Genomic DNA, 17,096 nt, shown 5'->3' with positions numbered 1-17,096 from the left:
ACTTTCAATATAAGGTTAAACTTACCTAGACTCAAGAAAGCTAAGACCATTCTACGTAATTAAATGTTAGTAGTATCTTGGCAAGATCAAACAGGCCTAAACACAAAGCTCAAGCAGTAAGCTATCAACGGCATTTTATATTTGACAGGAAGCTTTATTTCCAAGTACATATTAAAAATGTAAAAGCATTTTATTGCTTAAAAGCCTACCGCCTAAGATTACCCTCAAGAACATGAAAAAAAGCATCAGCCCTTGCAATATGAATTAAAAGGAAATTCAGAAAAATTAGAAGATTCCACTGAATGTTAAGATGAGCACAATTAAAGCATGTTGCTAGTTAATTGCTTAGGAGAACAAACTGCACACAGATCTACCTCTCTCTGGAGGCTCTTCCGCCTTGAGCTCTGGTAAATTCAGGACAAAAAGAGTCATTAAATACATCATTTGGAAGGAGGCATCATTTGAAATAACTTCTAATTCTGCTATCAGTACATATAGGAAAAATGACCGAAGGTAAAAAATATCCTAATGAATTCATAAAAACAGTAACAAAGCTAACAAAAATGCCAACACAGGCAACAACTTAAACCAACCTAGAGGATCTAGAATTTGTATCTACTTACTTGTGATGAAGCTAAACCATCAGAACTTGTACTTGCAGGTGGTTCTCTCTTCACCTCAGGAGCAGTTTCTGGCACTCTTACTCGGACATAGTTAATGAAGTGACGCATATTAGAAACCAAGTTACTGCCTGGAAACCAACTATCGTGGCAACGCTCCTGTCCACCAGCAGATTCCTAAAACAATTAAGAAAACCCTGGTACACCCTCTCTTTTCTATTAAAATAATTCATGGTGCTTTTGTAACTGTATTACAGAGGCCATAATATCTCCGTGAGGCCCACAGGGCTGATAAATACATAGGTCAAAGTATTTTATTTGAATATAATCAAATACAGCCATTCATGCTAGCTAGCAGAAGTAAAAGGAACTCTAGAGAGTAATCCAAAGATGTACAATCTAAGATTAATATAAAAAAAATCAGAACTATACAGAAGGCAATCTCTGGGAAAAAAATGTGGCAAATTTTTAGACAAAAAGCAGTGTTGATCAGTTAAAAAAAAACTATGGTAATAGAAGGGAATTTGGAATCCCAAAAACAATGGCTCTTTATAGTCAAACACCATTAAAAGTAGAATCAAAATACTGACTAATTCACATATTTTAGAAGTTACAGATCTGTAGCAATAAAATCCTTTAAAAATCCAATAAAAACCTAATCAGTGATAAGGGTCTCAGTTGAAAATTTAGAGATTTTTAGACTCAAGGATTTAAAATTTTTTTGCACAATTCCTAGTACTAATTTACAGAGTAGTAAAGATCTAATCAATCTGTGTTGTCAGACTACATAGACTGAAACTGCTGAAAAATGTAACAAGATACCATACTCTTCCTCACAACAGTATGTTTTTATTGTCAGTTGTTCCCTAAATAAGTTGATGAAGATGTTTTATTCTAACTACTATGGTAAAATTTAACTTTAAAGAACACTAAATCATTTAAAAATACCATTTAATTTTGAAGAAAACAATGGTATTCATTCTTACCTCTTCATCTGATTCTTGTTCAGGAGAATTTTCCAATCCCAGCTCAATCAAATATAAAACCATGCAAAGCACATGCTCTGATAAATTCTGATGATCCATTAATATCTAGGTAGGAAAAGAGACACATCAGAGAAGATTAAGGCTTCAGTACATCTAAACTTTAAAATGAGTGTTCTGGATAATACATTTTGGATTCTTCAGTTTTTGGATGTTTTTGTTGGTATGTTTGTTTTAAATTGGATTTAAAATTATTTTGAGGTTGGATCAAAACCTTTGATCATCACAAGGGCAAAATTTGATTTTATGTCTTTCCAGTCACACCAATTTGTACCTTAAAGCTATTACCAGTTCAAGCTGCAATTTACTTTAACACCTGAGTGACAGGTACACTTGCAGAGACCCCACTGCTGCCAGTTACGTGCACAAAGCTGCTCCAAGCCTTCTCTCCCCTTCTCAATCACCAAAACCTCACAAGCTCCTAATCCTGTAAGTGATGCTGGCATAACTGGGAATACCACCAAGGTTAACATCAATTTAACAGAATCTTTTTTAGTTACGAATAATAAACGACCTTATCTTTGAATTAATAAATGCCCATATCTTTCTTCTAACACAACTTTTGGTGCATTGAGAGGAAGAATCAGTACTGCTAAAATTAAAAACCAGGACAGCTTTCCTCTTGAGAATATTCCAAATTAAAGGAAAGAAAATGGCAAAAAAAATTCAAGTTACAAAAAAGTGGGTGAGAAAATATGTTTTAAAATTTCATTGTAGACAGGTTACTAGACAACTTAGTATTTTTAGACTGTAGCCTAGTAAAGTTTTAAATATGACTTTGTTCTGAATGGTTTAATTTTCTAAGCAGATAAAGCCATTAGAAACATCAGAGAGGAAAAGTTCTTAAAAATAATACTGTTTTACAAAAGCTTTTCTAAAACGTGACTGAGGAGCTGATTTAATCAAGCCCAACCAAATCTGAGATGACAGAGGTTATTTCATTAAAAAGGGGACTCAGTATTCTGTTAATACAAAAAGCACGTGTAATTGTACCAGTCGGAATCAAAAGTTGTATTGACCAACGCTTCTGAAAAGTAACATCACCAAATATAGTTTACTGTTCTCCCACAGGAAGTCCCAAAAGCCAAGAGATGTAATAAAGGCTGTCATGAATTGGCAACATTTCACAAAGAGAGCAGGCATTATTTAAGCAAACACGTAGAATCAAGCACTGTGTATTTTTTACCACCTATAAATCTGGTGGAAAAGTATTTGGTATTTCAGCTAAAACAGCAACCCAGTAATGGCTAAGATTCTTGAGACTTAAGCCCTTGAAGGTTCTTAATAGAGTAAGAGAAAAAAGTGGCCAAAGATGCCAAAGCAAGACAGTAAAAGATGATGTATTCCTTCCCTATATTCTCCACTTATGTTCCATGTCAAAACATTATTGGCTCTTCTACGTATTCCTAAGCTCTCCTTACCTTCAATAGCCTTCCTACCGTACAACAGATATTTTCTATTCAACAGAAATTTAACAGTGAAACAAAATATGAGTTTTAAGAAAGTTGGGAGCACTTAAAAGAGCACAAAAGGAAAAGTCTGCCCAGGAAAAAAGCCACTCAAACAAAGCAATTTTTATAGTCCCTCGTTTGCCTCTACAGCACACTGCTTTGAAAACATTTTCTAAGTGTGGATTCAAAGTCCACTTTCTGATGAATGGACTCTTCAAAAAAAGGATGTGCTTCTCTTGAAGACAGCAGCCAACTATCAAAGATAAAACCAAACATAACTTAAAGGCACCAATTAGCCCTGAAAAACAGTTGCTATAAAATTATCAAAAGCCAGAATGTTTTTGGGAAATGATGTTAGAAACAACTACAGTTACGAGACTTATTTGAAATTGAGGATTTAAAGCCATTAAAGTTGTGTATTTTTGAACAGGCTGAACTGCTGATGCCTTAAAACTCTGCAATAGGATCCAAAAGAGCAGCACTCATGCCACTGTGCTCCCTGAAACCATCGTGGAAGAACAATCTAAATGGCAGCTCTGATGGTTAATACAGTGTTCCTCAAAGTAGAAGAGGATCTTTCATCCACTTGGGTACTGACTTAGTGTGTGCACATATGAACCAATCATTCATGACATCATCTAAGTGGTAGCAAAAAACTTGTACTAGACTTGAAAAATAAACCAAAACTATCATATAAAATTGAACCTGACTACTCCAAATAAACTTTTAAAAAATCATGCTTCGAAGAACTTCCATAAGAAATGTGCAAGTAAACCAACACACTAAATGCGAATCATGACTGTACCTTGTAAAGAAGTGTGAAGAGCACAATGTGCAGGGTTTTACAGTGCAAAAGCTTTAGGAGACCTCTGTAACTTGGATGCAGCGGTGTTCTCTTCTTGTAAGGAGGCCATGGGTTTCCAGGAAATTTGCCACTCTGCTTTAAGCTGTTGAAACAAATGTTATCTGTTGAAACGACTGTAAAACACTGCAATAATGTAGAAACCTGCCACTGCTGTAGATAAACTTTGCTCTGTGTACCTAAGAGTAAACTAAATAAAAATAGATAAGACTCTTTCAAGTAAGTTGTAAATGATTTTTGAACAGTATCTTTGGTTAAGTATTTTATCTGTGATAACATTCACTACTTTGTGGCCCTTCAGATGTATTTTTAAACATTTATGGAAGTAACAGACCAAGATAACCAGAAATCTGACATTGCTTGTAAATTTATAGCCTATTTACTCAAGAACAAATCTGGGGCTTCAAAACACTGATGAAGTGATTAGCATTACCAGGCAGTGAAAACAACAAAAAAATTGTTGTGGCATGAGCAACAGTATGATGTTGAATTTCTGAAAATGATCCCACTTACAATGCTGTGTATCTGTCCATTGCAGACTGCACATCTCTACGGTAAACTGTGCGAAGTATTACCATGACAGGGTCAAACTCCTTATCCCAAACTTCAGCTGTTTAAAAGAAATTACATGTTAGTATTCTCTTTATAGACCTTACCACTTTTTTTAGACTGTCTTCTTAACTAGCTTTAATTATGTCACTTTCTATTATATAATTTTACCTGGCAAACTACAGCAATTTATAATAATTCTTACCAATAATACTTTCTATGTTAATAATTACCACTCTTTATAAAAATAGAAAAATATTTTTTCTGAAATTTTGATTGGTTTCGAAACAAAAAAATAACACTCTATTAAGCAATCCCCAAAACACCATTTCTATATCTTGTTTTGCTCTTTTTCATTTCCAAGTACACATGAGAGAAGGTTTACATTATTTTTCACTTGGTACATGATAAGCACAAGCCTTTTGTAAGTAGGAAATGAAGACTGTGGAGCTGTTAGCAGGTAGATGATATTTTACCATTAAGTGTAGCGAACAGTATCAAAAATGGTCAAGCTTCATATCAAATAATATTTGTGATCAAGCCTTTACAAATATGCCTTTGTTCTTCAACTAGCACCTATGCATTATTCCAGCATTAAAATCTTAGTTATGTCTGTTTAATTTAGTGGTTCTGAAGTGACTTGCGGAGTGGCTGTTCAGAGCAATCTTAAACAGAAAAGTCTAAACAGTCTATAAAAATATCCCATTTGATGGCCCTTTTTTGTTTTGTCTATTTACAAGTTATTAAAAAAACAAAACCAAGTTCCAATCTAAAGCTAAATGAAGACGTGAATTCTATGAATGGTTTTGAGGTGTTACTTGCGTAACACAAAAAATGAAAGCAAGATTCAATGACCCCAGAAGGAGGAAGAAACCCAGCGGACACAGAATTTTAGCTCCACCAGCAGGCATAACACAACACAAGTGCTTACAACATTCTTCAGAGGTTCCACAGACAGAAATAAGCAGCTTTACCACTCTTCTGAGATTAATTTTCTTCAGGCAGGAAGACAGGCGTCTATACTCGTACCTAGTGGTCTATCCTCTGTATATTAACCCCTGCTAAGGCTAACAGTTCTACAGATCTTCTCATAGACTGCTGAGGGAGAACACTCAGTAAAGTTTCCATTATGGATGATATACGATCAAATTCACGTTGTTTTAAAAAAAAAAATAAAAATCCCAAACCAACATTTTTTCTGGACAGAAATTAGTACTGCAGTCTGAAACACGCCAAGCTTGTTTGGGATGCTAATGCGTAATGAGAAAAAAGACCGAGTGAGCCATAGAGTGAATATTGGAAATGCACACACAGCTCATCTTCAGCACACAAATCTACAGTGTGCAGAAAGAAGCAGCCTCTGGAAGTTGGTTTGGGCTGGTTTTGTTTTTTTAAATGATGGTTAATGGAAGCAAAACGTAAGGATCTGTGAACATAAAGTAGATTCCACCCCCTCAAATTCAGGGAAACAAGGGATTAGAGGATTAAAGGGAATTGATCGGATCACAACTTGCTTTAATTGTGACAGGCCACAAATTACAACTCTTAAAGCAAAGGGTTTGAGAACCTACGTAGTCTTATGGAGAATATGAAAACTTAAGAGGGTAAAGAAAGCCATGTCAGCTTTTATTCCTGCAGGAGATTTGTCAGCTTTTATTACTTTAAGAAAAAGGGAATCTGTATAATGTTATAAATTATTCAATGCTATAGATGAGATACTTAAGACAGTTTACCTCTGGAATAAATTGTTTACCTAAGTTAAAAAAAGAAAACCATATACAAAAAACTCCAGACACTGTTATTAGCATTAGATTTCCTAAATATAAAGTGCTATAATTAGAAACAGCATAATCCATCTCTTTTTCCTTCACATTGTGTTATGAAAAAGACCAGCATGTAATGAGCTCCAGAAACTGGACAGGACATAAGGAAATGTGGCTTATGTAACATGAAGATTAAATTATTTTACATACACAGGTGTTAAGCTAATTACCCATCAAAGAACCAAAATGAATTTTGGTTTCACCAAATTACTTCACTAGTGTGTACAAATTTGTAAAGACAGCTTTACTGACACTTCAATCTCCCAGTGCAAAAATGGTGAAACAAGTTATTACAATACCAGTATCGACATTAACCACCACTCTCGCCCCAAAAATCCACAAAACCAAATGGTTTCAAAATTCCAGACTCTAACCTTCCCAGTTCTCAAGGGAGGTATGTGGGGAAGGAAGGAGTTAATCCCTCTTCAGCTTTGCCATTAGCCTGAAGCACAACCAGAGCACAGGGAGTATTTCAGATTTCCACAGCCTTATCTGCTCAGTGACAGGACACAGTAATGGAACACTGAGTTCTTCAATTATTTCTCTCTTTTGATATACCAATAGTGTGTTGAGTCTAATTTAGATGACAAGCTGGTCAGGGAAAGAAACTTGTCATTTTTGCACTGTATGCATTGTAGAATTACAGAACAATATTCTACAACAAGGGTAGCCTGAACTTTTTCTAGACCCTCACTACTGACTGCAAAAAATGTTACAAGATACTAATACAGTTAACCAACATCACATAAAGAATTATGTATAGCAGTATCTTTAATAGTCAAAGGTGAAGTTCAAAGAAAGGATCTTTGCAATTGACATTTCACTAGTACAAACAGTTCTAAACTCTACTAAATATACATCAGATTTATTTAAATAATATTAATAATTAAGTATGCAGATCAGTAAAATACAAGTAAAACATTTTTTATTTCTCCATATTCCTTTGCTTTCTGAGGGTACCCAATCAGTATGAGAAGCTCATTTTCACTCTAGATGAAAATCAAATTATTAAAGACTACTGATAACCTTTAGCAGTGCTCTTAAATATAAGCAGTGAACAATCAAGTTTTGTGGGGTTTTGGTGGTGGTGGTAGGTTTGGCTTTTTCATGGGGAGGATGGGGTGGAGTTTTCAGCACTGGCAGGTTTGGTTTGCTTTTTGGGTTTTTTAAGGGAAAAAAGCCCACTACAACAAAACCAAATAAACCCTGATTAGGCATCTTCCCAATGGGTATATTGCAAGAGAACACTGGTTACCATACCTTTAGGTGTATACATTCCTTGTTGCATGGAACCTCCAGGTTCAAAAACAGGAGCTTTAAAGTCAGCAACCGCTGACAGGACTGATTCAAAGCTTAAGCTTCCTGGAATAATACCACTTTTAGGATTAGGGTTTTCTGGAATGTAAGGTTTATGTTAAGGAAAGCAAAGTTAATTTAGTTGTAGGACACAGAATTTCACTCCCCTCTTGATATTTTCAGTCATTTCAGACCAGATCTCAGCAGTGCTCTGTGCTTACCACAAGAGGTCTGTATGCTCCAGCTGCTAAGAACAGTGACTGGTGCTGAAGAGAATCTAAGTCTCCTAGCTAGGACATTAAACTTTTTAAAGTAAGACTTACTACGTGCTTGGCTCAAACTGTTAGTACCTAATGAGAAATAAAAACTACTGCCTGTAGTGTATATAAAGTTTCTGTTACTGCCCTTGTTTACTAACACTTTGTCTCTCTTCATAGGGAGAATATTTTGCATTTACATCCAAGTACAGAAAAAGCAAGCAAATAGTTCAGGATCCACGAATACAATAAATAATTCTGCATCTCGGATTCCACAGTTCTCATTTTTGGTAGCAATATTTAACTGACCTACTGACATTACCCTAAAACACAAGTAGCACTGACCAGTAAGTAAACTGCTCAGTGATAAGTGGTTGCTTATATAAATGATTCACTTATTTTACATAGTTAAGTCTTTCACTGAAGTGAATTGTTCTAAGGAATTGCTTATTTAACATACTTGACTGAGTTGCTAGATCATATAATAATTAATAATTCTTATTATGCATTTCTTAGTCCCAATTTCATTCTTTCCTATCTTCGTATTCCTAGTATTTTTGCTCAAGGCCTACCCCTGCATTGCAAGCTCTTCTGTGCAACCACAAGCTATTTAATTTGCCTACACAGCCTGAGTGATAGCAGGAAAACCTGCATACAGTCAGCTGTCCAGAGACACAAAGCCTAGGCCTGTGCAGAAGGATTTCTTAGAGTTTGCTAGCCTTTCCCCATAACACATGCACTTAACTCTAGTGTCAAAGCAGCATGCAGGATTGCTATTATTTGCATTTTCACCTATTGATAGCAAAAGCCAATATAATGTAGAATGCCTTCTTTTTATATTGGCATAAACTTCGGAAAAAATCAAAGGCTCAAATCCAGACAAATGTGACGCTTGGCTAAACTTTCTGAAACATCATTGGAAGATAAATGTTTTTCCTCACACCTAAAAGACTTCAGTACAGCATTTTGTAACAAAACTAATTTAAACAGTTAACAAATATTGTATTTATTGTAAGAAAAACCAAAATTGGAACAAATGCCTTTTCTAGTAAGCACATACAAACACACCTTCACCCATTTTTTTCAATTACGTAACCTAAAAACATGCTGCTCAAGCCTCATTACTATCTAGGCACCTGTCATTCTCATTCAGGCATATTAGTGAATATATTCCAAGGATATGAGATCCAGTAATGAACTGTGTGTCCTGTCATTCATACACAGCTGGGCCACCATCTCCGCTCTGAGGATCTCATCATCTGTCATTCCTGGAACAATGAAATGTAAAAAGCTGTTAAAACACCATTTTAAAACACACATTTAGTTTTCATCTGACATTAAAAGCATGATACAAATTAATACTAAGTAATGATAAAGTGCCCTGAAAATACAGGAAAAAAAAGAGGGGTGTGCAAATATTATGAAAGGCACAATCTCAATCAGAAAATACCAGTCCAAACTCAAACTGCTGTCTTTCTGGAAAAGATACAGAATCTTCAAGTCATCACCTACACAAATCACCCACTTCCATTAAAGCCATTTTTCTCCATTTTTATGCATTATATCTATTTCATAAGGGATTAAAATTCAGTACTTGGCAAATTTGAAACTGAGTGTTGAATGCTTTAAGTTACTATATGGTCAAACGGCTTTAAGGCACCTACTAAGTGCTGAATATAAATGAAGGTGCAATAATGTTATTTACATACAAATATTCCTGAAGCAGTGACCCTTACCTAAATGTAAACGAAGACTTAACAAGAGGACCAAAAACGTCAAGGCTCCTTCCAGCATGGACCTTTCATGCTCTGAGTCAAGAATGGTATTTTGATGCTGCGATGCCATCGTTAACAGATCTACCACCTTAAATCTACACAGCAAACAGTGAAGTCAGAAACAACAATTAAACATCCTCCAGCACTAAAACACCAATGTGAAATGTACTGATAAACTCAGGATAGCACTCACAACAATCTAAAATGAAATACAAAATCCCAAATGAATACCCGAAGTGCAAACATACATAAAAACCCTCTTCTTTTTAAAATTCAACTTTTCTTTAACTATCAATGGAATGTGCTATAGTGATATTCTCTCCACATGAAAACACCTTATATTTATTAACATATAAAAACTAATGCATATTAATTGCTGTTCAAACCCTGATTTTTTTTCCAGAGAAGTTAACATTCTGTATCTCTTACAATTTATTTTCTCTATTTATTTACTTCTTCAGGATAGAATATCCTAGCAATGAACACATATGAAGCTTTAATAAACCTTAAAGATGCTCAGTAAACAAATATCTGAAGCTTTACGACAGCACTGCAAATCAAAAGCCAGTGCTGTTTAAAATCTAGAGATACCTCTTTCAGTAGAGCCCTTAGGTGAGTGCTAGTTTTGGCTAGGCAGAGTTGTACCATCTGACATTGTATGTATCAGATATGCAATTTTTCTATTACACACTATAAATTAGCACAACATCAAACAAGAGCATTCAACTTTTAGTCCTACCTTTCAAAAACAGATGAAATAAAATAATCTGGGTCTAGTCTAGAGGCACAGACCTGTAGAAAGAGAGTAAATTAATTTTATTAAAGTAATTCTATCATTTGTAGGTAAATATTATTGGCTTGACTTCTCAGAAAACATAACTTACTTGCAGCAGATAAATGTCAGGATCAATCATTGAATTGCAGAAATGAGACTGCACGTAAGTCATAGCCTGTCCCTTAATTTGTAGACCATTTCTAACCCACATATTGCTGTGAATTTCAGAAAGACTTGCCTGTTCAGGAAACATAAAAAAATTATAAACATTTCAGGGATGTTCAGCTACTCAGTTCAGTCTTAGCAGATCATCAATACATTATCATAGAAAAATAAAAATCATAGAACAGTTTGGATTGGAAGCGACCTTAAAGATTTCCAACCCCTAAGCCATAGGCAGGGACACCTTCCAGGTGCTTAAAGCCAGGTTGCTTAAAGCCCCATTCAGTTCCAGGGATAGGGTATCCTTGACTTTTCTGGCAATCTGTTCCCACGTCTCGCCACCTTCACAGTAAACAATGTCTTTGTGGTATCTCATCTAAACTACTCTCGTTCAGTTTAAAGCCATTGCCCCTTGTCCCGTCACCACGTGTCATGGTAAGAAGTCCCTCTGGGGATTCCTTGGAGAGTAATGGAATAGTTTGGGTGGAAGGGACCTTTAAAGCTCTTAGTCCAACCCTCCTACTATGATCAGGGGCATCTTCAGCTAGGTCAGGTTGCTCAGAGCCCCATCCAGTCTAACCTTGGATGTTCCCAGGGATGGGGCATCTACCACTTCCATGGACAACCTGCTCCAGTGTTGTGCCACCCTCATAATAAAAAAGGTACTACAGGTAATCTAAACCAACCCCACTTCAGGCTAGTTTAAACCCACTAGCCTTGTTCTAATTCAACAGGCCCTGCTAAAAAGTTTGCTCCAGCTCTCTTGTAGACCCCTTTAGAAAGCCACTCTAAGGTCTTCCCAGAGCCTTCCCTTCTCCAGGCTGAACGACATCAATTCTCTCGGTTTGGCTTCATAACAGAGGTGCTCCAACCCTCTCATCATTTTCTTCACTATCATTACACATACACATACATACTACAACTGTAGATTTATTTACACTCATTTACTTCTCCTGGAGAGTGAGAGATGAAAAGAACCACTGCCAAGTTTAGGAAGCAGATACCATATTTTTATATGAGAGCATATTTCAGACAACAAAAGTAATCAAAGACAAATGAAGTGATTTATACAGACATTTGTTCATTAAAATCTTGAAACTTACTCAAAATGAAGGTATCATGGTACCAAAATGAACCGAAAATTAAGGTATCACAATTAAAAAATGGTTAGATCTAAAAGCAGTGATTACAAATACTACTCACTGCTACTTATGCACAAGTTAAGTCCAAATTTGCAAATAAAAATGTTGTGCATCCATTCTGGAACTCACTTTCAAGTTAAATTTAAAATACAAAATTTCTGGATTTGGGGTTCTTGTCAATCTGCACTCCATTCTGTTCATGTTACAATTCTATGTTTTCAAAGGATTGGTCCTTCCTACCGTTTTGGAAGAGCTATAGGGAATATTTTAATTATATGCTTCTCAGAGTAACTAATGCCACATTTTAAATTTCAGATATAGGAAGGGAAAAAAAAAGTCACCCTAACTACTCAGTATATTCCAGTTATTATTGTCACATATGGCTTATTTTTATATTCCACAATTAAGACATATTTCCTTATAGGTAAGTCAGAAGTCTGCCCCTACCTGAATCTGAAGTGGGTGGATCATTAGTTTCATCAGCATCTCCTGATCTGGCAGGATAGTATCCAGATCTAGTTCTTGGCATTTAACAGCCTAGAAGCAAAAGCAAGCATATGCTGTGCTGAATGATCACATTCAACAGGGAATTTCCATCTTCTGTGAAACTACAACATGTGCTTACCTTACTTAAAAACATGGCAAAGTAACGGTGCAGTGGCAAATGGAAAGTAACTTGGTTAGGTGCTGGCTGAAAGTAAAATAAAGGTATTTAATATAATATATTGAATAAAACAACATACAAATATCTCTGGCAAAACCACCAAGGACAGTATTTTATATGTCTTCATTTGATGGACTTGCTTTCCACTAACCTAGCAGTACTTCATCCCCCTGTCTTTGATTATTCAGAAGTTTCCCTCAGACAGCTCTAGTTTATCTCTTACTGAGTCCCCAGAAGAACATGGCACTCTGAGTTGACTAAGTACTGCTTGCCAGATGGCAAAGCTGCTCCCCAACTGCCAAAGCAGAAAAGGACTTCTGGTTTGTCCCTGCTTCCTTCAGCTCTTCCTACAGCACAACAGTGGCGTATCCACAGCACTGCTTTGAAAATTGACAGCTTAAGCTTGCACCTGCAAATCCGAACCACTAAGACTCTATGGGGAAAAAGAAGGATCCTAGGAAATAACATTGTATTAACTACAAACTCTAATTTCAGCAAGGCAATCCTTTTTTGATCACTAGCTTGAACAGTCACTTAAATTAAGGAGAGGGAGCTGAGTGTAGGGAGTGTATCACTTTTGAAATTTTATCAGATTTTCGTTGGACTTTGCTTAAATTCACTAAGGATATTTACCTCATCTACAAAGTTGATAGCATCAAACCAGTCCTGAAGCGCTTCGAGGCAGTATCTGACAACATTGCGTGTGTATTCTTGTGTTTCCTGCAGTTAAGAGAAACCAGCACATTTATATGAGCCCAAACAGTTTTAAGTGCCATTGTTTTCCTACAAATAAATACAATAATTTCAAGAATATTTTTACAGTACACAGAAACACTGAGGTTGGAAAAGGCCTCCAAGATCATTGACTGAACAATATGTTGTCAACAAAACCACAGCACTAAGTGCCACATCCAGCTGTCTCTTGAACACTTTCAGGGATTGGGACTCCACTACTTCCCTGGGTAGCCCACTCCAATGCTTAACTACCCTTTCCATGAAGAAATTCTTACTGTTGTCCAACCTCAACCTCCTCTGCTGCAACTTGATGCCATTTTCTCTTGTCCTGTTGCTGGTTACCTGTGAGAAGGCACTAATTCCCACCTGGCTACACCCTCCTTCCAGGGAGTTACAGAGAATGATAAGGTTACCCCTGAGCTTTCTCTTCTCCAGGCTAAACAGCCCCAGCTGCTCCTCATAGGACTTGCTCTCTAGGGGTCCCAGTGCCTACTGTTGTTTAATTTATCCATTTACTTTACCCATAATTTAGAGCTGTAAGCATAAAGGAAAGTTTCCATGCAACCAAGAGGAATGGCTAATGGCCTACAAGTTCTAGCAACTTAAAAGATCCTTACAGCTGGCTAACACCAAACACCCTAAATGGTACGATACCACAATACTGCACAGACTTCAATGGTAAGCAATCCTTGTTCTGACTGCATGATGTAACTCTGTAACAGTGCCATAAAACTACACTCCATTTCAGGTTAAATCATGTTTCAGGACTGAAGCTGTACATTGCCCTCCAGGAGACAAACAGTCGTGTGCAAGAAGGAAAGACAGAATGGAAGCTAAACCAAATTGCTCTGTGATCAGCAAAGCCTCTTTTCTTAACAGATTTTTCCTTTATCTTCCCTCCCCCTTAAACACAGACTGCAGACTTGCCTCACACTCTCAGGATATCCAGTGACACACTTCTCAAGTAAAAGGCAGCAGTGCTCAGGCCAGCCAAAAGTTGTGCAAGTGGCGACTGCCTCAGCCAGGCACCTTTTCTCATCAGGAAATACATCAGCCATGCTCCCATCCTGGAGCTCCACACTCTAGGAGGGCCAGGCTCTGCTGGCTTTCCCTAGCCTGTGAGACATGAGCTGGAATCTCTTCCAACCCACCAAGATTCACTAAGTACAACAACTAAGCTGTGAAATTTCCTTAACGCTTTCAGATTTATTGAGAATGACCAAAAGGTTCAAGCATGTGGCAGAAGACATGACTGACAAAAAAAGTGGTGGAGGAGCATGGCCTTAAAAAAAAGACTGTGCCATCCCTAAGCAAAAATGAAAGGAACACTTCAAACAGCCAGAAGCTGTAACTTGGTTTTCAAAAACCATCTAGACTCATGAATTGACAATTTCATAATGTATCAATGTAATTTACACGACAGAAAGGCTTTTGCAACTGCCTGATTCAAAGTGGTCTAAAATCACACAGACTGCTCGTGCAGTTTTTCAGTGCGCAGTTCAATCCAGGCAGTACTGCCTCACTGACACTATTATGTATCTGAATAAGCTAATTTCAAATATAAGTACTTATTTCATAGAAAAGAAGTAAAAAGTATTTTTCATATGTTAAGTATTCCTAAAAACTGACAGATTCTATTTTTGCTGTAACTTAATAAAATTTACAGTCTAGCAAATAGCAACAAGTCTTTGCTCTAGTTTGGAGACCATGTGATGTTGGAACCGAAGAGATTTTCACCTCAAATTGACAGGAGAACCACACAAACCCGTAAGTTACTCCATCCCACATCATAATCAAGTCTCTGCTCACAGACGCAGCCAACTTTAGAATCACGTTAGGACGACTTACGTATCTATGTTCCCACTGAACAAAGGTAGAATGACTAAGAGACATTTATCAAGCTCCCCATTAGATTAGAAGTTATTCCATATGTACAGTTGTATGAAATGACTGCACACATCCTGAACTTGTAGTTCCAGTACTGGAGACAATAAATTATGCACAAGAATTAATTCTGCACTCACTATACACAGAATCTGAGTTGACTGGAGTTTTAAGTTATTTAAATAGACAAAGACAGCCAAACCAAAGTCTTTCCAAACACAAAGGACAGCCCTTTCAGGTTAGAGAATTCTAGGGTAAGTCACAGATAAAACCAAGAATCATGACAGGGAAATGTCAGCCTTACCCTAACTTTGCAGTGTGACAGCAGACCCCACATTGGCTGGGCACAGGCTTCCAGCTCAGCAGCAAAGGCAGCATAGTACGTCTGTGATTCAAACTCCACGTGCTCATTTAATTCTCGTTTATTTAAATTCATACCTTCAAAAATTTAAGCAGAGATATACAACCAAAGATTTAACCAGGGCTAAATGGAATGCAGTATTTTTATCATTATGTATTTACACACCTCTAAAAGCAACTCCATGAAGTGTGAGAATCTATTTTATCTAGCGGCAGAATATTCGATAAAACAAAGTTTGACAGAAATATACCAGAAAAGATAAAGGACTGGCTAATAACTGAAATTCTTGCTTTTCAGGGGACATTAACTTCTACTTTGAATGTCACTCAGTCAATCAGAAATCTGAATGCTGGTCCTCTTTCTAAGCAAAACATTTATCAGTTTTGAGACACACCATCTTAAAATACTTTCTATATAATCAAAAGATTTCTTTACAGCAACACTTAGAAGAAGATCCAGATTTATCAGATCAAATTTCCTTGCATTTAAATTTAGATCTTCACCAGTAAAACAGTTTGTTTTACAGCTGTGATCTGTACTTTAAGTACAACCTCGAAATTCTTGCACCATGGATCTCAGTTGACTAAGCGTGATGTGATTGTTCTTCAACTACTTCCCACAAGAAAAAGATCCACTAGATAATTTTTGCAATCTGTTTTCTAGAACATACTGTTTTCTTCAAGAAATACAATCTTGGGGCAATACCAATAGATTAAATATTTACATACAACACTGTAGGGATTTTGCTACTGTGAACATTAACTGTCTTAACTTCCTTGTATTAGTACTGATTATAAAAGTCACATACCTTGAAAAAATGATACAAAATTCATCCATGTTACCAAAAGACCATGATCTTCCAAAAATTTCTTTGCCACACTTTGGTGTGAAAGTATGTTTATAAAATCACTAACCAGGGGCCAGTAAGTATTATTCTTCAGTAGTGCTTCCCCACAATTCACCACAACATGTAAACTATTCTCTTCGTCTAGATTTTAAAAAGAGAAAAACCAAAACAAAAGGAAAAGACAAAGTAATTTCTTTCATTTTTTAATAAAGTTAGAAGAGAATGCAAAAATAACAGTTAGGGCATATTGTAATGCTGGGCACACACACAGAGAAAACTGCAGAAAACTAAAATGGTTCTTTCATAGTACCTGAGGCTGTTTTTTCATCATGGACTGACCAACACAGATCCCACTTAGCAAGAGTCACTTAAACTTTGAACACTATCACAACCTCTGGAAAGCAGCACATTAGTAAAACCATCACAGCTCTGGCTCTTCCAATATTTTTAAGTATAAAAAGCCAAACAATACAATTCCTCTAGAGCCAGTTTTACCATCCACATCTGTATTTGTACCCCTCATCCTTTCACACTAGGTGTGAGAGAGGTAAGCTGAATTAGTAACACTTACAAAGTTGGCATCGATACAGACCAACCGTTTCATTAAGACAGCTGGCCCACGAATACCTTAGAGAACTATACATTTTAAACAGCTGTCAGCTGCTCAAAAGACAATTAGGATCTGTGAGCAATTAAGCAAATTAAACATGCTGTAGCACACACAAGTTGCGCTCCATGTTTTCCTTGCTCCTCTCAAACATGCCTTCCCCACCTATCCATTGGCTAGATTTGAGAATTTTGTCTCATTCGGATGCTAAAACAACCTACTGTTTACAGTAGCTGCACAAAC

At 36.6% G+C, this 17,096-nt stretch overlaps 1 protein-coding gene across 9 annotated transcripts in view; it reads right to left on the bottom strand.

Annotated features, from left to right (window-relative positions):
- The window catches only part of UBR3 (ubiquitin protein ligase E3 component n-recognin 3), a 103,952-nt gene that overhangs the window by 56,973 nt on the left and 29,883 nt on the right, over window positions 1-17,096 (bottom strand). For 5 of the 9 annotated variants that reach the window (XM_058421267.1, XM_058421268.1, XM_058421269.1 and 2 more), the window contains 15 exons: window positions 16,208-16,387; window positions 15,343-15,476; window positions 13,053-13,139; window positions 12,381-12,446; window positions 12,203-12,292; window positions 10,561-10,689; window positions 10,416-10,468; window positions 9,638-9,771; window positions 9,085-9,169; window positions 7,609-7,751; window positions 4,490-4,586; window positions 3,920-4,061; window positions 1,607-1,711; window positions 624-797; window positions 375-404 (listed from right to left, as the gene is read on the bottom strand). In XM_058421267.1, coding sequence (XP_058277250.1) covers window positions 375-404; window positions 624-797; window positions 1,607-1,711; window positions 3,920-4,061; window positions 4,490-4,586; window positions 7,609-7,751; window positions 9,085-9,169; window positions 9,638-9,771; window positions 10,416-10,468; window positions 10,561-10,689; window positions 12,203-12,292; window positions 12,381-12,446; window positions 13,053-13,139; window positions 15,343-15,476; window positions 16,208-16,387 — 1,649 coding nt within the window. The remainder of the gene's footprint in view (window positions 1-374; window positions 405-623; window positions 798-1,606; window positions 1,712-3,919; window positions 4,062-4,489; window positions 4,587-7,608; window positions 7,752-9,084; window positions 9,170-9,637; window positions 9,772-10,415; window positions 10,469-10,560; window positions 10,690-12,202; window positions 12,293-12,380; window positions 12,447-13,052; window positions 13,140-15,342; window positions 15,477-16,207; window positions 16,388-17,096) is intronic. The other 4 variants (XM_058421271.1, XM_058421275.1, XM_058421272.1 and 1 more) reach the window with 1 other exon arrangement.

Source organism: Hirundo rustica, chromosome 7 (genome assembly GCF_015227805.2).
Source record: "Hirundo rustica isolate bHirRus1 chromosome 7, bHirRus1.pri.v3, whole genome shotgun sequence".
NCBI lineage: Eukaryota > Metazoa > Chordata > Aves > Passeriformes > Hirundinidae > Hirundo > Hirundo rustica.
The sequence above is the reverse complement of the archived record's forward strand: the minus strand, read 5'-3'. Positions and strand labels throughout refer to the sequence as shown.